This window comes from Natator depressus, chromosome 2, assembly GCF_965152275.1.
Source record: "Natator depressus isolate rNatDep1 chromosome 2, rNatDep2.hap1, whole genome shotgun sequence".
Taxonomy (NCBI): Eukaryota; Metazoa; Chordata; order Testudines; family Cheloniidae; genus Natator; species Natator depressus.
Genome location: NC_134235.1, coordinates 99,117,671 through 99,144,026, shown reverse-complemented (window position 1 = coordinate 99,144,026; position 26,356 = coordinate 99,117,671). Strand labels below are relative to the sequence as shown.

At 39.1% G+C, this 26,356-nt stretch overlaps 1 protein-coding gene across 5 annotated transcripts in view; it reads left to right on the top strand.

Annotated features, from left to right (window-relative positions):
• Window positions 1–26,232, top strand: part of ZNF516 (zinc finger protein 516) — a 130,329-nt gene extending 104,097 nt beyond the window's left edge. For 4 of the 5 annotated variants that reach the window (XM_074944733.1, XM_074944730.1, XM_074944732.1 and 1 more), the window contains 3 exons: window positions 6,445–7,920; window positions 14,206–14,310; window positions 22,962–26,232. In XM_074944733.1, the coding sequence (XP_074800834.1) occupies window positions 6,445–7,920; window positions 14,206–14,310; window positions 22,962–23,185 (1,805 nt within the window). In that variant the 3' untranslated portion in view covers window positions 23,186–26,232. Of the gene's footprint in view, window positions 1–6,444; window positions 7,921–14,205; window positions 14,311–15,216; window positions 15,285–22,961 lie in introns of all 5 variants that reach the window. The other variant, XM_074944734.1, reaches the window with a different exon arrangement.
• The last annotated feature ends 124 nt before the right edge of the window (window positions 26,233–26,356 follow it).

Below are 26,356 nucleotides of genomic sequence, written 5' to 3'. Positions count from 1 at the left end.
AGAGGAGAGGTTAGAGATGGTACAAACAGGAAGAGAAGGCAGATACTCTGCAGGTGGAACAGTGCCCTCTGCAACAGGGAACACATTTACTGTAAGAAAACACATCCCTGATGACAGCCTGGTCTACATGTGCAGGACAAACCTACTGCTAAGCAGGATCATGGGACCCAAATGGCAGATTGTCTTATGCTCTATAAGAAAGCAAGTATGATGACATGTTGGGTAAGTATTCATGAAAAGATCAGAATTAGTCTGTACCTGTTTTAGCATCTGTCTCCAATGCAATTCCGGTCTGTGGATATTAGCCTTTTAAGGTTTTTGACTTGTTTTACAGAGAGATGGGAAAAGCCTAGCAGGCGATCCAGTCTATCTGCCTGTCTAGATTGTTAGTTTATTCCCTTTTAGCCATCAGTTAGTCAAGCTATATGTACTTAACTCTTTTAATCTTTCTTCTGAAATCCTTTCCTCCACCCCCTAATCATTTTGTTGCGGTTCTCTGAACTCCCTCCGGATTGTCAGTATTTTCCTAGTAGATTGCTGTCCAGTACTGTGTACGATATTCCATGTACAGTAACTAGAGTGATGTAGAAAAGGATAATTGTGTCATCCTGTCCCAAGATGTGATGCTTCTGTGTCTGCAGCCCAAAATTGTATTCACTGTTTTGCTGCCATATCCAATTCTATTATATTCTATTTAGGGGATTATAATGTACCCATCACCATGTTATCTAAACGTTGGGGTGATGTGTTAAGCAACATTACTAATGTGTCTCATGCAGCCCCTTCTCCCTAGGGGGAAAATATTTTTTGTGGTTGTTATCAGATGCTGTTATTTGTAAAGGCTAGGCTGAAGAAATGTGTATTGCAAACTCGTGTCTAATTTGGGGTCCACTATTACATATGTCGTTTTCAGCATCACTGCTTTCCAGATTTGTCCCTTCCACTGGTCATCTGGTTTTTGGGTAATTTTCCCTCGCATGTCTTAGCTTGCATTTTTTCTGAGATGAATCTCATTTTATTAATTTCAGCCCAAGTTTTTATTCTCTCTCAGTCCATTGCATTATTTTCCTGTTTTCATTGTTGTTTTTTTTGCAACTCCTCCAAATTTTAAAACAATTTACTGAGGATTGTGGTGGATTCTCCATCACTGACAGTTTTTAAACCCAATATTGGATGTTTTTCTAAAAGATCTGCTCTAGGAATTAATATGGGAAAGTTCTATGGCCTGTCGGACTAGATGATCACAGTGGTCCCTTCTGGCCTTGGAATCTAAGAATCTATGAAAAAAAATTGATGTAACCTGAAAATTTAATTTAACGTGTTGTTTAGTGTCACTTCTGGATCATTAATGAAAATATTGAATGAAATAGGACCTCATACAGCTTTCTACAGTATCACATCTAGATATCTTCTCAAAACTAGATACTTGGCCTTTTATCATTATCATTTGTCTTCAGCCAAATTTCAAATTATGTGATGGTGTTCATATCCAAGTGAAACTCTGAATCGGATGCTTTACTAAAATCTAAATACATTACATTTACTTCTTTTCCTTCATTCCCAAATTTTGAAATGCTGTCCGAAGAAGCAGTCACATTTATCTTATTAGTTCAGTTCTTTATAAACACGTGCTTCATATTGATTGTGATTCCATTATCTTCAGATTTTTAGCTTGGTTTCGGAGGCTTTTCCTCAAATTACAAGAAGCCCTGGGAGTTAAAACAGATGTGCACCCCATTCTGAAGTTTGGTTTGGTGGGGAGCAGAGCTGGGGCGGGAATAAGTGGGGTGTGTGTGTGTGTGTGTGTTTTCTCCATCTGCTTGTGTAGGATGCATAATGGAGCACAGGCAGTGGCAATTATAAATGATGTATTCCTGGAGAACCAGTCTAATCCCAGAGTGTTCTTATACTGCCTAACCTTGGATTCCCATAAAGTTAAGTGTTTCATGCATTCCTGCTTTACTCTCCTGTGGTCTGTGATGTCATCAATATTTAAAATTGAGCCTAAGCCGGGGGCGTGAGATAATATCGGCAGCCACCTACCAGCTGCTCCATACAGAATCCTTCCACTCCGGTTGCTGGCCAGCTAACAATGGCAGACAAAACTGTAGCACTGGTGTGATGCTTTGGAGTGCAAAAAGTCCTTTTAGGTACAGCAGATGAGAGAGTTTAAGTTTGACTAAGAAAGAATGACTTAAGATAAAAATGAGAAAGAGGTGGGTGGAGGGAGAAAAGAAAATGAAGGACTGCTATGCCAAGAAATGTTTCTATGGCAAATGTGAATTATAGTCCCTCAGGATCATCCAAAAGGCATCCCATTCATGGCTTTTGGCTTTGACCAGGCCATAATAAAATCTCAAAAATTTCCTGTGACAGTTATGCCTGCATTGCACTGACTAGAGCAATATTTTATACCAGTGATTTAAGGAGCTAGTTAGTACCCTGTTTCAGTTGGGGTGGGGAGCTGGGGAGCAGGCAAAAATATTAAATTTTTGTTTTACAGCTGTTACTAGATCAAATACTGTCTTCTATATACCTATGTACAGAGGAACAATAGGCCATGACTCACTTGTGATTGGTTACGTGTGTTTGCAGGGTTGCAGTTTAATCTGAATATTAGTAGCCGAAGAGCCGGTGAGAAGTAGTCTGGGGATTAGAACAATGTCACAGCTGTGTTTTGCTTTGCACTGACCCGAAGTATCATTTGGACCTACATGTGAATAGTGGCAAAACATTGTCTATGTATGGCATAGATTTTGGCTTATGGCTTATGGAAATGCTCCTGAGACAACCTGTTATAATTGCTGCTGGTATTTTGCCTAAAGTATCCATCCATTCTGCATATTGAGGACATCCCTTATGCGGTGTGGAATCTCAGTTAAATTGTATCCAAAAAGAAGCTACGAAGACCAGTTACATACTATGCTTTGTAATCATCTTGCAAAGGATCATACGTCATGAAACAGTGTGGGCTGGCATTCCTTGTTTTACCTGTGCATAATAAACCTCTGGAACTCATTGCCACAACATATTATTGAGGCCAAGAGCTTAGCAGCATTTTAAAAAGATTTAGACAGTTATATGAATAATAACATTCACAGTTTTATTAGTTAGGATTAAAATGGATGAGTGATATGAACCCTCCTGCTTCCAGGCACAGACCAACCACTAGCTGTCTGGGATCAGGAAGAAATTTCACCAATGGGTAGAGCATTCTGTAATTGTCCATTATGGGTTTTTTTTTTTTTTTTTTTTTTTTTTTTTGCATCTTCTTCTTAAGCTGCTTTTAGCGGTCAATGCCAGAGAAGGGGTTCTGGATCAGATGAGCCACGGCTATGACGTGATATACCAGTTACTCGGGTCCTAAAAATAAGCTTTGTCCTGGATTTTTCATAGTTATACTTTATTTTCAGGCTTAAAAAATAATCAGACTTCTCCTTTCTGGTTCTCTCTCTTATAAACACCCCCCCCTTTCTTTTTCTGTATCTCCTTTTGTGGTCTTTTTGCTCCTCGCCTGTGCACTTTCCTGATCGCCTCTCCCATGACAATGCCGAATAAGCAGGCCTGCTTTGATTGCCAGTGATTGATGGCAAGAGTGGCTTCCTGGAGTACTGAAATTTTCATGTCAAGCAAAGTGCCTTCTTCTGAATGGGCTGAATTTAAAGGCTGGTGAGCACTGAACTGTGGGTCCAGCTGAGCTGACCTAGTTTGCAAGATTTTAGAGACATATTGTGAGTTAGTGGGATTCTTTTAGTGAAAATATGAATAATTGGAATGTTTAGGAGAAGCTCTTCAGTGGTGTAAATGGGAGCAACTGACTTCTGTGGAGCTATGACCCTTTACAGCTGCTGAGGATCTGCCCCTTGGAGTCTTCTCTTTACTTCCTGGTGTACCATATTGTATGCCAAAGAACACTTCCCACCCGAAGTGCTGACTTAACAACTGTGCATTATAGAATCATAGAATCTCAGGGTTGGAAGGAACCTCAGGAGATCATCTAGTCCAACCCCCTGCTCAAAGCAGGACCAATCCCCAATTTTTGCCCCAGATCCCAGATGGCCCCCTCAAGGATTGAACTCACAACCCTGGGTTTAGCAGGCCAATGCTCAAACCACTGAGTTGTCAGTTAGTGTGTAAATGATATAATGTATTTCTTCATTCTGCGCTGCATTTCTCACCCACACAATCCTCTTTCCCTGGTAGCTAAGCTGTACGAGTGTGGATAGAAAGATCAACAGCCTACTCCAGAGCTCCCATCCCTGTATCTGTACCATTTGTTGTTAGGTGGTTTGGAAGAGCTACCTTTTCCCCTTGTTCTCGGGCGCCTTGTGCTTTCCCAAGTCCAATCCTAAATTGAGCCTATCACTACTGCAGTGCTAGTTCAACTCAATATCCTTTGCTGGCATGACCAGGTGTACAAGTTGTGCCAAAGTGAGATCAAGTACAAGAAGTATCAGACTAGCACAGAGCTTCACAGTAGTAATGGGCTTCTATCCCATGTGTCCATTTAGCATCCTAATCCATTTCAGATTCAGGGCAGCCAGTGTTTCCCAACACCACAGTCCCATTGAGCACCCAGTTCCACAGTCTGTCTTGAACCCTTATTTACTGTATTTTGCGCTCAACCTAGCCATTTGGCTGGTGCAGTCTCTATTGATTATCGCTACAATTGAATGTTTTATTATTTACTTTAATTTATTATTTAGCATGTTGGTCAAAGGACCTCATCATTTGGAAGCCTAAGATCTAGTTTAAGTGCATAGATATTTGACAGATGTGGTTTGAAAATAACACAGATGTGCAGTGTCAAATTTCATTCCTGCAGCAGTGTCTTTGTTTCAAATTATACACTTAGCTGGGTGTGTTGTTCATGTGCTTTCAGAAGGCCTTCCTCCCTGTAACACAGGAAAAACAAGTTTTTTTCAGACTTTGTCCCTTTGAGAATTTGAAAGAAAAATGATCTTAACAGAGTGAGCATTCAACCTTTATAAGACTGCAGATCTATGGGTTATTTTTAACCTAATTACACTGAATTAACAAAAGCTTAAGACTTTTTGCCTGAATTAAAGCTGAGGCTAAACAGACTCTATTTGCAGTGAAACTTCAGCCTAAAACATACTTGTTACATTGTGCAGGTTTAGAATAATGCCTATGGCGCCAATGTTATATTAAACAACAGTGCTTGATTTTCTAAAACATTGGCTTTTATGAGTTGATGTGAGAGGCTATGCAACTATAGAACAGCTCACTCATTCCCCATCTTCACTACTCCCCCAGTTATGGTGATCACTTTGGATTGTTGACATTTTAGATGGAACATGGTCCCCTTACACTTGCCTAACAGTGGCTCATTAACTCCATGTTAATTGAAACTGAAAGTTTGTCAGATGACTCAATTCTGTTACATGTTAAATGGATTCAGTGAAGTAAGCATTATTGCTGTGGTGAAAACCTCTGTGGAATTGATTGTGAACTGATTTGGAGGGATTCAAAGACTTTATCAGTAGCTCTTAAAGATAAGCATCTTGAGAACTATTGGAGTTTAGGAACATTCTAAATAATCTAAATCGAACTGTTTTTTCCCTGAACTTCTATAAAATTTACCAACTTATGTTCCATTTCTGAACTATATCTTAGATGAAATATAACTTTCGTTGCATGTCTGAGACTGGGAGGAAGGATAGGAAAAAGAAAAGAGAAAACAGAAAATTCTGTTTTAGTTAGGCATCCATACCGATCAGCAAATTAAGCAGTCACAAGCATACCTAAAATGGAACACAAACATAAAACTGTTAAAATAAAGTTGCATTTGCTTTTAAACTAACAAAAGCCAGGAAATTCAGTATTTAGACTGTCTTTGGCTCATCTTATTATACCTGGGTATTGCAAAGGTCTCTGTTAAGAGAAGGATTTATGATATATGCCATATGTGCTGCAGTACTTATATGAGACCTTTATATGCCAGGTTTCAGTGTGGAGCCAATTTTTATGGCTGAGTTATAAACCCTTTGAAAATAGAGGCTTGTAATGGAAACAGTGACAGATCTTTAACTAGTTTAGTCTTATCTGGCTCCATTATCTTTATTTTTGTTAAGCATTAAATGGCTGCATATTTGTTTATCTTTCTCTCACTCTCTGAATTTTAACAAGTTTGGATTATCAAATTGTTCTTCCTTTAAAATGTCACGAACATGCATCATTAGATAGTTTATCCAAACTTCAGAGTGATGCTTTCAAAGTAAATTGAGCTATTGTGTCTTATTACAATGATTTTCTTGGTTTTATAATACATTTAGTTTATAGGACACTAATAACAGAATAACTTCCTAAAGTTTTCTCTTTTCCCCTTCTCTCTCTCTCTCTGTGTATCTTATTTTAATCTTGAATTTGATTTCTTGGTTTTGATATAAGTTGGTAATTTTGTTTTTTGATTGTCCTGTTCAGGTAAAAAGCCATACCACTGCAGTTTTTCTGAAGAGGGGGCACCAATGGTAACATCTCGGGTAGAAGAGCTTCCTAAATTTGGAAGTGACAATGCCAGAGAAAAAGATGCCAATGAATCTAAACCAGAGCTATCAACTTTGGTATCTACCCTGGAAAACAATATCAAACGGCCTTTTCCAAAGTATGAAGCTCAGAGAAATTCTTCAGACTTAAAGATGCCAGCTTTTCAACCCAGCCAAGAGCTTCCTTGCTCCAGTAGCACTGCTGACTTTGCTTCAGGAGTGGGCCAGACACCTTTAGATGCAGCAGTAGACTTGAAAAACTCATTGGAAAAGCAGGCTAGTCACCCTAAAGAAAATTTCTCAGACTTGCACAAGGAGCACCCTGTTCTCGAAAAAGGTAGAGAGGCACAAGAAATGGTTCCACTAGACTTAAGTGAAAAATCAACGAGGGCTGATTCATGCAATAAGGGCTTTACCTCATCTTCGCAGGCTGATTTGATTGTCCACCCATGTCCTTACTGCAATCATAAGACCTATTACCCTGAAGTCCTGTGGATGCACAAAAGAATTTGGCACAAAGTCAGCTGTAACTCGATGGCTCCACCATGGATTCAACAAAATGGATTCAAGAGTATAAAAAACAACTTGGTTTTTCTGGCAAGAAGTGGACGCACTGGTCCTCCTCCTTCCCTTGGTGGTAAAGAATGCCCACCTTTGCCTGTTGCCAGGTTTACACGCACTCAAGTACCAAGTGCGTTGCCAGGATCTAAAAGCAATTCTTCCCCTGTTGGGATGACTATAAAGCCTGGTAGTATACATCAGTCTAAGGACAGCCATTCATTTGGCCACTGCGGTCCACGGTCATCAGGTCTTGATGGGTACAAGCAGCCCAAATCAAACCATACCCAGGAGCAACATAGCATAGCAGTACAACAGCCTCAGCTTAAAGCTAAATATGAAGTAAATGCTAAACTGATGCAAGCGGGAAGCTTTAGCAGAAGCCTAACACCCACTCAGACAGTCGTATCAAGGCTCACCTCACAGCCTGCCAACAGTAAACAGGTGGAGAAGTATATGATTCCCCAAGGAAGTGCAGGTTTCCCCCCTTCAAGTAAGCATTGTGCGTCTGACCCCATAAAAGCCAAATTCAACCCGCCGCCTCAGTATCACCCTTTGTGTAAAACTGAGCAGTACAATAAACATGAAGATCTGTCGGTGCCTCAATGGGAATCTCACAGCAAGGCTGGGAATGAGATGAGGACATTGGCAAACTGCACAACAGGAGCAAGAGCGAGTCCACTAATGCAGCCTCAGCCTAGCACAGCTTCTCCAGCTTTACACTCCATCAAACAAGAACCAGCATCAGAGGGGCATGAGAAACGTTTGGACATTTTTTTTAAGACCTACATTCCAAAGGACCTTGCTTCATTGTACCAAACCTGGGGTGCCAATAGCCCTGTGCTGGATCATGCAGGTAAGGCTTCTAAATGCTTTTTGTTTTGGTTCATTATATTGGTTTCCCATTTTGTCCTTCTGCTTGTCCTGTAGGCGACGTCGACACTATGAGCTTAGGGTTGTGATGGTAGCTCGCATCTGAGCAAGCTTGCCAAAAATAGTCGTGTAGCTGCTGTAGCACTGGCAGTGGCAGGGGTAGCATGTGCTCGTGGGCCTGATGACATGCCCGGGGGTTCAGGCAGGTTTGTACTGGAGCAGCTAGCATGGTGCTGCCACTGCCCATGTGATTGCAGCTGCACGACTGTTTATACTGGTGCTAGCTCGGTGAGAGCTATCACGAGAATGTGTACACAAGTTGGGAATCACACACCCCTAGCTCGTAGTGTACATGTAGCCATAATTGCTGCTAATCTGAGTAGCAGTGGTTTTATCAGTGTTGAGTGGGTTGGAGTAGATTTCCTCATGTACAGTAGTATGGTAGATTCTCCTCCCACACACTGCGTGACGTTTCTGTCACAGGTCAAACGTATTTGTTTACTCGTAGAGTGTTACTAGTCCTTTGTCCCACTGCTTCGAGTAGGCTAGAGTTACACAGATATTCTGTCACACTAAGATCCTAGTGGTCCGCTGGTCCTGGCACAGATCATAACTTTTTCACTTTGGGCAAAATAAACATGCTCTAGGGCTTAACTCCTGATGCTATTTTGGCTATCTTGTTCAGTTTCCTCTACACAGTTTTTCCAGGAACAGACAGAGATACTTACACATCTTTCTAAACAAAGAATCCTAAGATCTTTATTGTACATATCTTTGAAAAGAAGACAGTAATATTTTCCAAGTGACTATCTTGGGCTGTTTATATGTGTCTAATTTTACAGTATCTGTCAGTTTACTTTGACAGGAAAAGCATATGTATAAATAGCCAATTTAAAGTTCAGAGGCTAATTTGTTTTAAGGTAGTTTTACAAGCAGCATTGAAAAAAGTACCGTGAATTTCCTTCCATCTGTCTCTACCCTTCCCCTCCCCTCCAAAAAAACCACCTTTTTGGTTTTGAAACTAATCACCACTGTGTCTCTCTGATTTCCTGCCAGATTTTGGTTGTGTCTGTGGAAACTGAAGATTTACTCTTAGGGGGGGAAAAAGCCCTGGGAACAAACCTTTTTATAAATTTTAAAAGATTATTATAAAATTATAAATTATAAAAGATTTTTTTTCACTTTTCTTTCAGTAGGATCAGTGCAACATGAATCTTTCTAAAACGAATTTAACTCAGACAAAACCCCTTTTGTCAGATCTTTACTATAGGAGCTCAAGATTTTCACTCATGGAGCTGAAAGGAGCTGGGGACATCATCTGTTAGGGGAGGAAGTAGTGTAATGTTTTCTGTTTCGTCAAGTTAGAATTGCTAGATTTTAAAAATGAAAAACCAGGGACAGTTGTAGCTAGGGAAGAGGACAGCATAGAGACAGTTTTGGTGGAATGCCTGGAAGGTGTGTACATGATGATTTTAGCCGTCATGGTGTGGGTAGCGAAAGAAGACCCATACTGCTGGGTTATGGGCTTGTTGAGAGGTTTTTTGGGAGGCAGGCTGGCAACATGAGTCTGCTCAAGAAATGGTCCTAGACATGCACATCTTGATAGCCTGTTGTCTGTTTTGCTTAATCAATTGATGATTAATAGTACTATCTCTCTTCATAAAATGCTTTGAGATCTATGTATGAAAAGTGCTAGATAAGAGCTGGGTGGTGGTGTTCTTCCTGACTGGTTGATGTTTCCTTCAGTTGGCCCCAGAGTGTAAAAAGGTTTACAAAAGCTGGCACAAAGCACCTGTTCTTGTAAAGCAGGCGGGGAACAGGGACATTCCCCGTTTCAAGGAACACATTGTCACAGTAGCTTGTTCTTGTGTCATATGTGCTCACTTTGTTGGTTAACTACCAACTATTTTTCATTTGTCCCTCTCTGCTCATAGGGACATTTTCTAAAAAATTTCCACCGCTGCTAATGCCAATTCAGCTCTGCCAATGTTAGCAACTTTGAGTACCTTACCTCCTGGTGACACTATTTAACATCAAGTCATGTAAGCCTGCCTGGAATAGATCTGATTGACACAATGGGCTCCCTTTCAACTATGCTTGCCAGGATGGAGAGGAACAGGAGGAGCGCCATGAACCTGACATCAATGGCTGCAGAAACCAGAAGATGCACAAAAAATATTGGGGCAGAGGAGGAGTTCTATAGGAAATATTTACTTGCTGATCTACTGTTTTTTGAAGTAGGACTTTACTGTGTAAATACTGCTTTGGGGGAGATTTTCAAAGGCACACATGGAAGTTCGGTGCACTTCGACTTTCAGTGAGTGTTGGTTGCCTAGCTCCCATTTGTGCCTTTGAAATCTGTTCCTTAACCTAGAACTGTTTGTAATGGCCAAGTTTTAGAAATTTGTGGCCTGGTTTTCTTGTATGTAGCCTTTGAATAGCTTTCTTGAGCTCATTCCATATAGAATTTGCAGGTCACTGGTGCCACTACCAATGTATTGGCATGGCGCTGTATATTTTTCAGAGGACTAAAGGTAAAACTGCTGCACATGAAAGGGACAGGATCCCACCTGTTAGAAGAACTCTTCCCTCAATTACATGCAGTCAATCTCAACCGAGGACAGAATTATCCCAGTGAGTCTTTATTATGCATTACAACAAACAAGGCTTCAATTTGGCAAGAGAGATTGTGTTGCCATTATGAAGAATTTAGGGATGTTCTGCCAATCACATAGGTTGTTCCTAAGCCTCTTAATTCTGGATATTTAGTACAATACCTCATGCAGTAGATCAGCCTTGATCACAATAGAATTTTCCATTTCAGGCATTTTGGTGTGTGCTGGAGCATGTTTGTAGCTGGAGCATGTTTGTAGCCTTTGCTTTTATATTTTAAATTGGCTGTATCTGCTTGCATGAGGCTGGTGCACAGTTCTGCATTCTGCTAGTAGTCTGGTGTTTCTTCGATTCTTTGGAGAAAAGAGTTGAAAGTACTCCTGTGGTACTAGTATTAGACATCAGGGCTTTTACATCAAGGACTAGATAGTTTGATTACTTCTTAAGGAGAAGAGGGTTTTTTTTTAAATTTAAGTTTGGTAGAGGTGATTTTTCTTTTTTATTCATAGGGTTATTTACAACTATCATGGTACTAGGGAGGACATATTACAGCAGCAGGTGCACCCTTTCCCCTGAGATTCCCGTGAGACCAACTCTTGAGTGCTGGTTTCACAGGAGCTCCCATGAAAATGGTCACTTTCATTTGTATCACTTAATTTCCAAACACCTGTGGTCATCTGCCCCCCTCTTATTCAACTATAGTTTATCCTGAGAGATGATCTCACAGAGGCACTATGTTGTGACAATGGTGTCCATCAAGACAAAGCCTTAAAATACCAAAAGCTTGTGATGTCTCTCTTAAAGAAATAAAACAATGACAAAAATATGTGGAAGCAATCCGGTTCTTCTATCTTTTAAAAAAAAAAAAAAAAAAAGCCAGAAAGCAAACCGGAAGGGATAGAGGGAGATGCTAAATGAATTCTTTGGTTACATATTCATGTACAGTAAGCTAGCTGGCAGAGTTCACCTTGTGTAAGAAAAAAATACTGCAATGGACCCTCTCTTCTAGAAGTGTCATGTTCAATAGGCAAATCTCTAGACTCTTAACACCCAGCAGTTAACCATCATTTAAAATGTTTTCACATATGATCTTCATTCTGAGGTGAACTGATGTGTTTTCCCCTCTTACTAAAATGTAAAATTTTCTGGGCTGGTTTCCACTGCTGGTTAGCTAAATATTATTTGTATACAGCTAGACATGTTTAAAAACAAAACAAAAAACCTAGCAGTTCTGGTGCTGAGGTTGGCTAAAACTTTAAGGCAGAGGTATGGGGCAAAGATGTGGCTAGAAATATTGAACCCAAAATAAATGTTGTCACTAGCTACGGTGAGTGCACAATATAGAAGATCTGACCCTGCAGTCCTTACTCCAGCAAAATTCCCGATTTCCTCAATAGGTTGGTTGAAATGGGACTTTTTACTCAGTCATGACTCCTAAGATTGGGCCCAGAATGGTTAGCCAAAAGAACTTCAGGTCCTGAATTAAAGCCCATTGACATCAGCGTGAGTCTTTCCATTGTTTTCAGAAGCTTTTGGATCAAGCCTTAGTTTCTGAAGGGGCCAGGGTAATGGGCTGAAAGGCTGGACGGGACCATTAGGATCATCTGTATCGGACCCTAATGAGTGACTCCCATTGACTTTAACATGAGTGGCATCTGTTGATTGATGAGAAAATAAAGCTAAATTGTTCTTTCTTGCTGTGACAGTAGTTGTTGTTGGTTATTCTACAGTAACACTTAGAGACACCAACAAGATCGGGGTCTGTTGTCTTAGGCATCGTAAGAGCCAATTCCTGCCCCAGAGAGCTTACAGTTTGACTAGAGGAGAGACACAAAGGATGGGAGAAAAGACATATAGTTATCTCCTTTTTACTGGTGGAGAATTGCGCACTGAGAAATTAAACGTCTCCCTGAAAGCCACATAAGAAGTCAGTGGCCAAACTGGGAATTGAACCAAGTCTTCTGAGTCCCAGTCCAGTGCCTTAACCACGTGATTGTCCTTCCTCTATACGAGATGTATTTTGACTTAGTCTCAAAATGAATGGTTTAGAGATAACAGAACTGATTTCATGGGAAAACATATCAGGGTTCCGTAAAGCACTGCATGTAGCTTCGGTCTCCGGATTGCAGCCATAATTACTTCTGTCTTGTTGGGGACAGATGCTAATAGGGTTTTTATAGTCTGTTAGCTAGAAACCAGAAAATCTGCTAGACTGCTGCTAGAAAATCTGTTTTAATCTTTCATAGATCATGGGGAAAGTCCTGTTCACTTTGAAACTCCCAGGGAATCAATGGGAGTTTTGCCTAATCCTAATCGTAAAACTTAATGCTGCTCATCTTTACTCACACAGAACTTCCACTGATTCTCTGGGAGTTTCACGTGAGTAATAGTGAACAGGATTAGGCTTTGGTAAAGCAGTGTGGTTCTGTATTCTCTCTCTAGGAACATATTCAGGGGTGCTGTAATGAAGAGAGAGGAAATACTTGTACAGCAGGTCTTTTGAACTAATTTTATTGAAGTCAATTATTATTATTTATCATTTACGTGGCAAAAGAGTGAATGACAGCCTGGTCCCTAATCTTCTTTGCCCTTTGTTTTGTGGGCATCACACCAACTGTATACGTTTTGGACATAACCTAGTTTCTTGCTGCAATTGATTTAAAAGTGTAATTTAGCTTTTTAAAACAATTGTCACTTTTTTGTTAGAATTTTTACTTTTTTCTGTGCATTGGTCAATTAAAAAAAAAAAAAGAGCTGAACCTTCACTGAAACTCCCCTGAGAATTTGCTTTAAAAGCCAAGGCATTCCAATGGTAAATTAAAACATCAATTCTTTCCTTTTTAGGAGGGCTTCTTAGCAAAATAGAAAAGATGTTCAAACATTTTAAAGGAATGCCCAATAAAAGTCAAATGTGTCTTTTTTGATCAGCAGCAAAAAGACAAAGACCAGCCCTTTAAGTCAGATACTGTAAACTGACCTTTGGAAAAAAAGGAGAGGTTTGAGTAGTTTTCCACAAATGCTAATGGCCTAGAAAACATGTTTACCAAGGGCTGGTAGAAGGCTGCTGTGTTGCTACTAGCTCAAAATGTCCAGAATGACACTTTCATTCACAGATGTCTTTTGTCTGAGCCTCAGAGGTCTGAGGTCAAAGCAGCACCGGCAGGCAGGTAAGCAAGGGCTAAAGGTTTGATCAGTTTGTGATGGCTCCACTCACTCTGTATTTGTCTCCAAGGTATTGCAGCCCGGGGGGGACATTCGGGCTCTGGTTCTGCTCACTTCCTATTATCCATGTGACTTGTCTCCGCCACGCTGGAGTCACTTTGATTTGCCTGATGTACTGCTTGACAAAGCTGGGTGATGGCTGAAAAGTGGATCCAGCTGCTCTGAAAAGCGCACACCTGACATGCCAGTCCTGGTGCGGGCACATCATGGGGAGCATTTTTTAATTCAATGTAATTTATGCATTCTTGCAGTCCTGTGTGTGCCTGGCCTGTCAGCCAGTGCCTAGATGAAGGCTGACAGTTGTCATCCAGGGCCTGAAGGTAGCCTCACATAATGACACATTAGACATACTAATGATGTTTTCTTCTGGCATAATGTTTTCTTCTCAACTTTCCGCTCCCCCTCCCTTTCTTCTCCCTCCTCTCTACCACAGGGATGCTTAGGACACAAACACGCCAAGGAGACTATGTCTGCATAGAATGTGGAAAATGCTTTAACCAGCACAGTCACTTCCGGACTCATATGAGGTCCCACACAGGTATCTTTTCTCACCAGTTTTTTGTTTTTTTGTTTTGTTTTATTTTTTAACCCAACTAACAGAATGTTGAATTTAGTTTTATCTCCCATACTAACCTAAATAATTTAAATACTTTCCAATATGGAATACCCTAGGTTTTGATATTGATTGGTATTGCTCTTGTTCTCTATGTGTTCCATACCTGACTTCCCTCCCTCCACTCCCAAAAATTGCAATGCATTTGAGATAAGCCTGTTTCCAAATGCTTTATTTTAATTAGAGAGTAGGATACTTGGAAATGAATATGCAAATGAATTCTGTTACCATCAGCACAAATTGAAATCAGAGTAGCCCCTTTCAGCAGAACATAAGGCTTTGTTTTCTTTCATCATTGCTATTGACTGGAACAGTTTTGTATGAAAACAGATCCTCCTCAGACTGGTCAGTTATAAACTCTAAAATCCCTGTCAGCCATTTTTACCCTAGAATGATCTACTGTTGAGAACGTAGCCAGCTAAAGCTACCAGTGTCAAGATACCTCATAAGCATTACATGAGACAGTGAGACTAGCGGGTTCTCTTTGAAAAGTGTGAATGATGCATACATAAGCCAGTCTGATGCAAAATGACAGAGGCCAAATGGTAAGTAATGCAAGAAGAGGGTCCCTCTACACATACACTGATAATTAATGTTGTCAGTGATTGCTTTCTTCAGCACCGAAGTCTGAATTAAAAAGGGCAGTGCCCCTAGGCTGCCATTAGCACACTCTCTTACAGTAAGTGTTACGGTAAATTGGTATTTTCCGGCCACAGGCTAGTAGCTGGTGTCTTTTTTTGAATGTGGTTAATCTGTAATGGTCTCAACTAATGTACACACACTAACGAAGCTTGAATGTTCATCTGTTAACAAGCCCCCTTGTTCCCACAGTGGTATTTGAGTCTAATGGACTCCGAGGTACTGAAGTTCACACCACCTCCTCAGATGCCCCAAAACAAGTATGTTTTACAATTAATTGGGTGTTTCGTTTTTAATGTGTTAGCTGGGGAAAAGTTGCACAGTGATACTCATCAGTAAAGCACTGACTGTTTTACAACAAATGTGTAAATAATAACAGCGTTGCTTTGATTTTTAGATCCTACACTTTTTTAGCATTTTACCAAAGACTGTTACATATAGAAGACAGTTAATTGTGGGTCAGATAGTTAATGCATAAGCAAAGATGTTAACGGTGTACTGGGGGTGGGTGGGAAGGGTAATTGTATAATGCACAAAATGGTATATAAATGTAAGATCATAATTTAAGAATCGCTAGAGAGAGAGATTTGCTTTTACCCACCTAAAAATTTATCCACTGCAACAACACAAATAACACTTGGTCTGTGTTTTTCTGAAGAGTATTCCTATCGTGATATCCTGTAGCTGATATCTTTGAAAGGCTCTTACCTTTCAGTTTCTGTGGACTCTGTGTGGTGGTGTGCTTTCCTGTTTCTAATGTACATTGTTTCCTGTCTTGACAAACACTTTTCAGTTCTCTGAATTGGGCTTTTTATGTATTAAAATAAAACAACACCACTTCATCTATCCAGTCCCTTCTTCAGCCTTAGCAAGTGGGCTGTGGGCTTCATCTTCTCATAAACAGTTCTCACTCAAGTTTCTATCTTGAATGATGTTTTTTTACCCTTTTCCTCCCTATTTTCAGTTTTTCTTTTTTATTGCCACAATATTCTAGTCCTTCCCTTCCCACCAAGCCCCTGAAAACAGTGTGGGCCAAATTTAGCTTGGGAGTAAATAGGTGCAATTCCATACCAGCTCTGAATGTAGACCTTTTTAAATGTAAGGACCTAATCCAAAGTGTCATTAGAGTCCATGATCCAAAACCATCCCCACAAGAAGTCATATCAGAAACCACAGCTTCATGCAGTTCATACCGTGCTCTCTTCATGAGGACTCTTAATAGTCTTCTCCATTGTGTTGGCCTATGGAGTAAAAAGGCTAGAGGTTAGTCTAGAAGCACACTCACCATCACAGCAGTGTGTTGTGCCACCATCAGTCCATTGGGGTGGCCAAGGCCATCTCTACAAAAAAAAACCTGTCTTTTAGTGCTAAACCAAGCCCAGGTCAGTAGCGACTAAAAGCTGCTGTTATCTGATGACTGCTCATTACCCTGTGTGAAATGGGTATGCTGCTCTCAGCCCATTTTTCAGTGGGAAGATGTTCATATCACTTCAACAATCACCACAGTTGATCCTAATTGGTATCTTTGATGGTAATCTCAGCAGAGGCACCAAGGATCGAATGGGTCATAGAGACTGAACCACCCTGTCCCCTTTAGAAGAGGTCTCTCCATGTTATTGTGAGGTGGGCTGAATTGCTGCTACCCATGCTGTTCCTGTTCTGTGGATAAACGCAGGACTTCCCTCTCCAGGGTTGTCAACATGCCACCTTTTATCAAAAATAAATTCATATGAGAAACTTCAGAAAAATAAGAAGCAACTTTGTTTAACGTTTCTATGAAGGGGTTTTATCAAATACAATGAGACCCATCACTAGAAACACAAACACGAATCCATGTATGCCATTGACTTTATTTTTATCCTCATGACTGTAAAGTATCTTCCCCTCACAAATCCTATTTTAGTAATTTAATGAACGTATGCCTTAGTGATTAAAAAAAAATCTCAGCGATTGTAATAAGATTCATACATTGTAGGGCTTTGAATTGAATCGATTCAAATTTTAAAACTGAAATGCAACTCCTGTTCCAAAAAGAAGATGCTTATTTTTGATGAGAGGGGCAGCGGGAAGAGAACGTATAACAGCAATGGTATGCCATAATTAGAGAATTACATATTGAGATTGCAGATGAATTCAGTCCAAAAGTGTTCTGCTAACGTCGATGATCCATTAAATTGGTAGAAAGGCATGACTCCTTGATAAAAGTATTTGACAGACGGTGAAACACTGTGTGGCTCAATGGGGGTCTTCGGTGAGCTCTCATAAATTTATTAACATAAATTTAGCAAACCTAAGCATATTTAAAATACGTGTGCTGTTGGATCTCTTTCGTCTCTTTACCTTTTTTGACTTGTCCCAGGCATAGCTGAGATCAAAGATTTTGACGGCAATGCTTTTTGAAAGAAAAAATAAGATTGCAATTGGAAGTCTATTTTAAAACACAGACAAATTGTAAAAAGGTCATTTCTAGGAGTAACAGCTGTGGTAACAGCTTACTTGTCTTTGCAAACTCATGCTGTGACTCAGTTTATTGATTAACTTCTTCCATAGCAAACTTAGTTTGCTATTGTAGTCTTAGTCAGTGTGGGTCTGCCTTGGTTGTAGCAGATTAGAGAAATGTTGTAGCACATCCAACAGCTTCCACAGGATTGGGCAGAGGTGAGCTGTACCAATTTCTCAGTCTATTGCCATTCAGTCTCTCTTCCACAGAGGTTCCAGTATGTTCACCATCCGCCACAAATAGTTCTCTTCCTCTTTTTTGTCACAATAATTCTTTAATTTCAGCCTTTGTTTCAGTTTGTCAGTGTCATTGTCAATTTAAATGAAAACTTTCAGTCGTCTATTGTCCGTGGCCTCAGAATAAACAATGACTTTATTCCCCCGCTTCCCCCAAATTTCACCTGTAAATCCCCAAGGTATTAGAGAGTATAATTTAATTTCAACCTGGAACTCTGGGAACTTTTAGAAGCATAGAATGTATTGAGAACAATGCTTCCAGCACTCTGGCAACACAATTATTTTCTAATTAAAATATTGTCACTCCACTGTTTTTTTTTTATTGGATATGAAGCTATTCTTAGTTTACAGTGTAGAGTCAATTCAACTTTCAGCAGTGCCATACACTTGCTCCCAGCAAAAACCAGTAGCCATCACTTGCAATAGCTTTAGAATAAAGGTTTTTCACATTAAGAGAATCCATTTCATAAAATGTTGCCTCTTTACAGGTAAGAAATCTTCCCTTGAGCACTTATTTAAAGTGAAAAAAATTAATTTTGATGTAAGACTGTATACCACAGTTCCCCTGACCTTTCTGTATTCAAATAATGAAACTTTTGAATAACTTCCCTTATAAGAGAGAGAGAGCAGATTCTGCAGTCCCAAATGTAGCAGTTTACAGTAGTGTTAATATTATTTGGGGACTTTCTTGTAGAATAATTTAAAGCCAGCACTATCACAATGAGTCTAAAATTGGTTGTCTAAAATTAGGCGCCTGAATCCATATTTGGGCACCTAATTTAAGGTGGTGAGCAACCAGTTTATTGGGAGCTGCAGCTGCTGACCACCTCTGAAAATTAGGCTGCTTACTTAGGTTCCTTTATAAAGACTATAGGCACCCAAGTTTGACAATTTTGGCCCTTGCCTATAACTTTATAAGGGTTCCTTGTCTCACCATGAATGAAGAAATATAACCAAATGAAATATAGAAAATAATTAGGTGAGTGCCTGAGTCATAATATTCTTTCCTGCTTTCTCTCTGCTTTTGCATGACCCCGTCTAAAAACAAATTGACATTTTCACCAAATAAAGTTCCTAAGTACCCTCATATAGTTCCTAATCCTTTACGAAGGACAAAGAATACACACTACATAACCTGAGTCAATACAGGCAGTGCAAACTCGTGCAGATCTGCTTGAAATGCTGCCATATTAAACGTTGAATATTCTGAATATTTTTATAAATGCTAAATATCTGAATATATCCATAATTAAGATTGCATATTCTACAATGAATATGTATCACATTTGGAATACACTAAACAGCATTCAAAAGACATGATTCAATAAGCATGAATTCTGGGAGCACACACCAATCACATGAGGGGTGCAAAATGAAACCAGGTCCCTCTTGCAACAATCACTGTGACGCTCTGAATAGACAGACTTGTGTACCACCATGACTTTAAAGGCAATGAGTTTCTTAAAGGTTGAGCAATGGTAAACTGGATCCTGTGGCATTGTACTCAAAGGCCAAAGTCTCAATGAATTCTATGGCACTGGAACATCCAGGTTGCCTTAAAAATGGCATTAGTATTGATAGCAATTTCTGGCACAGCTACTGTTCATTTAACCCTTCCAGTTTCATTTTAAAAAACAACACATGATTGTCTACCCTGTAGGGTTCACAGCCCATCCTTAGCTCTATGCTCAAATATTTTGTTTAAACAAAATACTCTAGAAAATTGTAAAGGATGAGTAGTTGCTCTCAGGAGGTGTGATTTGCAAGATGGATGACAAGATCATGACTCCTCATCTAATTGGGATGATACATGTAAATTAAAGCATCTTTACAGTACTTTAAGCATAGGCATTAAGTCCTCTGCTCAAGTATGCTAATTTGTGCAACTGAAACAAACAAGTAAAAAACAGTTTTTAAAAGCTGCTGACCAGAAAAATATTTGTCATTGGAAATCTCTCTGTCCTGCTACTCCTATGGTGCTAGAACCCCCTGGCTATCACATTTTGAAAATGACAGCAGTGTCAACAGCTAGCACAGCTCTTGAAATCACTTGCCACAAGTACTCCTTTTCTTTTTTCATTTAAAATGCATTTTAAAAATTGGTCTTACAATGGAAGGCCATGCAACCTCAGTAAGAAGGCATAACCATGGGACCCTCATTATCTTCAGCATAACTGTTTAAAATGTTTCCTGTAATGTTCAATATCTGTCCTCCATAAATCATCAAACTTCTGGGGGATGAATGGATTGTTAGGACCAAGGGGGAAATGCAGCATTATGTTATTAGAATTTGGGGGTTATTTTTTGGGGGGGAGGGAGGTTGCTTTTTTCTTTAGTGTGTTTTTATCTTTCTTGCTATACTACCTTACCTAGCCTAGAGCACTCAGGACAAAAATTGTTCATATCAAAAATATTATTAATACTATTGACTTCTTTATTTTATACCTTTCAGATTTTAAAAATGGCAACTAAAAATCCTGTTCATAACATTTTGCTCACATATGAAATGTCATGTCCAAGTTCCTTACTGAGTTTTTTTAAGATCATGATTAATAGTTCATTTCACATTATTGCAAATGTTATTTTTAAATAGCTATGTTGGGAACAAGAATTCCATTAATCAAAATAATAGATAATGAACAAATAAATGGCAACCTAATTTGTCTCATTCATGGATGTGGATTATAATGCAAACAATCCAGGAATCATGTAGGTTGCTGCACTTGAATATGAGTATTATGCATATACCATATGTCCTTTAGTTCACAAACATCACAGATGACTTCTGTGAATGCGGCTCTTGTCCCAACTTTTTCCCACTTATCTGCAAACTGGAAGAGGCAACCTTTTCCAAACTGATAGTTGTCACTGTATTGCAATATTTTTCAGTAATTTAACACTGACTTTTCCAAATATAAGTACAAAAGCCTGCAAGGTGCCATCATCTTGTAGCAGAACATGTGAAATCCTCACAAGGGAGATTAGGTGTGCAAACCAGTTTTGATTTGGTAGCTTTGTTTTGTCTATCTAAGACAGCCTTCTCCTTTTCTTAAAAGGAGTGATTTTTCCACTCGTGAGAGAAGAACCCACCATTTTAAATGGCAAAGTTCCTCCTTTCGAAGAAATAGTCCCATCCCCACATGTTAAAAAATGCCACGCGTATCACATACCAGCTGGGGCAGTGCACACTTTAAGGGCCAGATTTTTAGCAGCAGCTTTTAATTTTCTGCTTGCAAAAACATATTTGCATAATTTTACCGTTCCCAATTTTTAGCAGATGAATCAATTAATGGACCGCCGTCTACCGAATTTGCATGTGCAAATGCAGGTGAGCAGGCATTTGTGTTTGAATATTTTTGCGGGCACAAAGTCAGATGGTTCTCTGAAGCTGATTGAAAAGCACTGAGGTGCCCTAAACACTGTAGTGTTTATAGGGTGTGACAGTGCCTCCCTCTCCCCAATCTAGAGTGACTGCATTTGCCTGCAAAAGTTTGATGTCTCCTTCCTCACCGTGAAGAAATAACATTTTGTGTGATCTCTGCTCATGTACTTTTTTTGCTATTTCTCTTAAGATGGAAATTGTACACTCCCACTTTCCATTCACATTTGCTGAAGGCTGAGATTTCTCCTCAGTGTAGGAAAATTTGGCCCTTAGGAATGGTCGTCTTCTTTAAAGCTGTAATTAGGAGAATTCTGCTAACTTGGCCTGTTTGGAAGGGAATTGTCAGCCTCTCCCACCCACCACCACAGCCCTTGGTCCCCCTCTGTACTTTTATATCTTGTGAGAAGATGCTAACCCCTTTCATGTTACTGTGCTACCGGTGGCACTCTCTCTGTGGGTGGATTACAGCTGGACCTTTAGGGCAAACCTTCCTTCCCAAGTACTGATTGGTTTAGCTGTGCTACAGAATTACCCCTAATTGCATCCTCAGGCCAGGGTCCTCTTTACAGTTCTTACCCAGAGAAACTGGGGCAAGATGTGTCCCCCTTCCCCCCAGCACGAAGAATCCTCTCCCATGTTCCCCAGTGTATCTCTAGCTGGTTCAGTGCGAGATGTTTTAATGATAGTGCTTTCTCTTGGAATTGTGGCTCTGTCTCTTAGGCATGATGTAGCCGTGCAAAAATGTAAAACATCTTTCTTAGTTTACTGCAGGAAATTCAGCATCCAACTAAGGAAGTTTTATCACATCTCTCGTTCAGTTACTGTTTCCTACATTTCAAATATACTGCAGCCTGTACAGCAGCTTTTTTTTTTCTTTAATTTTGTTGCAAATCTTTCTGACTTACCCCAAACTTTGACTGGTAAATGTCATGAATCTCGGGCCAGCTTTAATTAGGAATTTTCTAAATCTATTAACAAAAGAGATACACTTAATACATTATGTCAACCAGAGCTGGGCTTTCTTTAGCTATTTCCAAGGCTGCCATAGGCACAGCTTGAAACTTGCTGGGATTTTCCATGGGTGTCGTATGTTATGTCGTGCTAATATAAAATGGTCTGTTTTACTTCATCCGGACTTTAGCTTTAGGTTAATGTATTTATGTAAGATTAATCTTGCCATGTTGCTTTAGTCATCAGGATTGTAAACTGCATTGTTCATACAGTGATTTCTGAATGTCATTTTAAAGCTTACCCTGGGAGCTGCAGGCTCCCATTTGTTCCCAATTTTATCTTGCAGGTCACTTGATTTTTTAGAATATCCCTTTCTGCTTTTCCAACATGGTAATTATTTATGAAAATTGGTAAAAATCCCTCACAGGTTTGGACAGAGCTGTGTTAAACTTTTGCCGGTCTTTTCTCTCTCCTTCCGTGGCCCTCAAATTCCCCTTTAAAAAAGAAAACAAAACAATTGTTCAGTTATAAATCCCTTTTTGTTACTGCAGAATTCTGCTTTTTGGAGTCCTTCCTCTCCCAGCCATTCTTAACCTTTTCTTAAGTGCTCCTTCAGTCACTATTATTTGCTGTTCTAGTATGTCAGACAGTTTATAGGAGCCTGACATGCTCTGCTCTCACTGGAGATTATTAAAAAATAACTCTTTGTGATGTATTAGGTCAAAATTAATGTGCATAATGCTAAAAAATGTAGCTCAGATATGCATGATGGTTCTGAATAAGAGCAGAGCTGTAGTGTTAATAGGAAGATTATACTTAGAAAACAAGAGGAAGGAATGAGCTTTTCTCTTTGTCTTTTTTCTTGCAGGGGAGAGACCATTCCAATGCAGATATTGTCCATACGGTGCCTCTCAGAAAGGGAACCTAAAAACACATGTGCTGTGTGTGCACCGGGTACCCTTTGACAACACCCAGTACCCTGATCGGCGATTCCGACAACCTCAAAACGATGATCCCAACAGCCCTATAGAAGAACAGCTGGAAAACTTCCCTATAAGCCATCAAATCTCTGGAGTCACTGTGCTAGAGTGAAAACAGTGCTCTGCTAGAATGGAGATGCCTCTGCACTGTTAATCATTTTAAAATAAATGAAGATGCTACACAAGATATATATAAATTGACGTACTAATCAGTCCCATGGTTCCTTATTTCCTTTGTAATAAACAGTGGAGTTGGCAAGCATTGTGGCAGTGCAAGGCATCTATATTAATCAAGATAAGTTTGAGACACTGGAATAATTAAACTGTATGTGATTTGGACAGCGTGAAGAATTTAAGTACTGTAACAAACCTCCCTGATGCTCAGAATGACTATTTGATACATTTGAAAAACAGCAGTGGATTTGGGGGCCGAACAAGTATTAATTAATGAAACTGCTACTGCTTGTCATGCGGAAAAGTAAACTTTTAAAAAGGAGGAGTGGGAGGGGGAAAGAGGTAGCATTTGGTGCTTTGGAGAGCAGTGCTTGATGAAGGACTAAAGAAAAGACCATCATTCTACAATGGTTTGTTTCATTACAGTTGGGGACCACTTGCATTTCTAAGTCTCTTGTTCTTGACTGCGCACCATTAATAGTATGTGAATATGGAAATTGAAACACTTCCACAGAAATGCTTATATTCTGCTTTGGAAAAGAAAAAGCTGGTTCAACACTAAGAAAAACAGGCTTTGGTGTTTTACTCTCAGGACCTTTTTTGTAACAGGGCTACTTTCTTTGACCTGATCACAAAGGAAGTCTGCACATTTTAAAAAATTATTCAGCTGTTTAAAGCCGCTGATCTGTACGTTTTTAATAGAAAAGGAGTCGCTGAACAAGTTCAGGCTGACCTAGGCCCTTAGGGTACTGTACACTCCTGTATTTTTGTTCGGCAAGCCAGTTACCCTTCCTTTCTGGGCTTGGTGACATTTTGAAAAGCTGAGTAACTTCTTTTGTGGTGGCAGGTTAATGTTCATATAATGTGTCATGTCTTGTATTTGGTGATCACTGGTGGTGTTAGGGGGGAAAAAGAGCTTTATATACCTCTTCTACAGTAACTCTTTTAAATGCAAGTTTTCAAGGTGGAGGTTGTGGCACATAGGTTGGTAAACCATGAAGTGTAAGCAATTAAAAAAATGTATTCCACAGATATAAATATTTTCTTTTCTCATTGCTGTGACACTATGTGTGATGGTAATATTTCTGAGAGTTTCAGATTTTGCACATATAATTTTATGCATTATCAAAAGTTACTGCTGCCTTGAAAGAAAATGTTCTGTGAAATTTTTTTGCAAAAGCTTTACTAGGTTTTTTTTTTAATTGTAACATTTTGTAAAGGCAGGAAATGGATTAAAAAAAATCGCATGCTAATTATATTTTTCAAAAAAAGCAATAATTTTACATGTACAGAAATGATGCTAACCTTTAATACCGGCGAGAGCAACAGTTTACTTAATACGATAATGGAATAGTGCTGTTTTTGTAGTAAATGGGCTTCTGACACAAAGATTTGTTTAAAAAAAAAACAAAAACCATAAAGCGTGATTTTTTCTGTTCTAACAATTTTTTTTTGGTTTGTTTGCTTGGGTTTTTTTTAGGGTTTTTTTGTTTGTTTGTTTTTAAACCTAGTCAATAATTGGTTCTGGCTACTACTTGTTACTTGTTGTGAATTACTTGACAGTTCTTGTTACTTTGCAACACTCGCAAACATGCAAATATAACTTTCTTATGTAATTTTTTTTACTAATTTTTTCTCATACTTTTACACCAGATGTATACCAGAATTCTCTGTAGTCCTGGTGTAGTTAGGAATGTCTGTGCAAATACTTATAAGTGACTGTCATTGACTGTTTTGTAAAGTTATTTTGAGGGAAGTCGCCAGACACATTCCACTGTGTACACAAACACAGACACATGCACACAAAATTGCTGTGTGGATTAATGATTGATCATCATTTTGGGGTTTGCACTAGCTTTTTTTATTTTTTGGTTGCTTTCTGAGTCATATTTTTCTTGGATGAAAGTAATGATGACAGTTCAGGAATGCACAAAAGCTAGTTGCTTATCCTATTTGTTTGTGTTTTAGTTATTAAAATCTCTTCTGTACCCAAAATGGCACAAAAGTGTAGTGTACATTTGTAATTTTTTTTTATTTTTCCTGTTATGCAAGCTGATATGGAAAATCATAGTTAATATTTAGAGCAAATGTTGCTTTCTGGAACCTTTTTTCCAGCGTACCTGACAGAGGAGAGGATAGTGCTGTCGCTGCCATTACCAGGGTACTAATCAGCAAAGTTACAATCATAATTTAGCTACATGAAGAACAACAGTAAGGGAAATCAGTTTAAATAATTATATGCTGTGTATAGCACAGAAATGAGATTTTCACATAATTAAACAAGGAATGGGAGGAGTGGGTTGGGGAAAGCCAACCTCAAAGACCAGCCATTTTCAGATGTGAATCCTAGGCTTTCTTGTTCCTTCTTTATCATTGTATTGTATTGATTTTTTCATTCAGTTAGACCATAATATTTAAAATGATTTGTGTTCCTTATTTATTTAGTTAATTGGTTTTGATCAGCTTTTTTAAACAGCATGATGATTTTTTAGCATGACACACTCCTGTAAGCCATCTTCTGACTGTTACAGACTTTCTACTACCTCTACAAATCTACTGTTTCCTCTCCTTGACAGGTTTTTACAGTGTTGCAGTTTAATGTAACTTAGCCAATAAAGGGTATGATTATCTATACTGCAGATTCTCAGTGTATCTGCCTTCCCTCTTTTTTTCTCTCTCTCTTTTTGCCTTTACTTTTCGCCATACTTAAAAAGCAGGTGACAGAAAGATTCTGTGCCACAATATTTTTTCTATAGTGAATGTTTTAGATTGACCAAAATTTTGTCAGACTCAAAGTAATCTCTTCTTGAAGATAATCAACTAGTGTATTGTTGTGTTTCTGTTTGCATCCTGGAATTCTCACTGTCAAAAATGTATGAATAAATTTTTGCATGGTAAAAAAACAAACAAAAGAAAAGCAAATCATAAAACCAAAGCAGGTTTTAGTTTTGTGTTTCAAAACCACATAGTGAAAAGCTCATCCCCACCCCAAGAAAGACACTGCTTACATGAAAACAGCTAATTAAAGGAAATTACCCTTTAGAAAGTATCAGCTTGTATTTGTCAGTCAGGTAAAATCTGTCTCTTGAGTGATCTCCAGACTTTGACA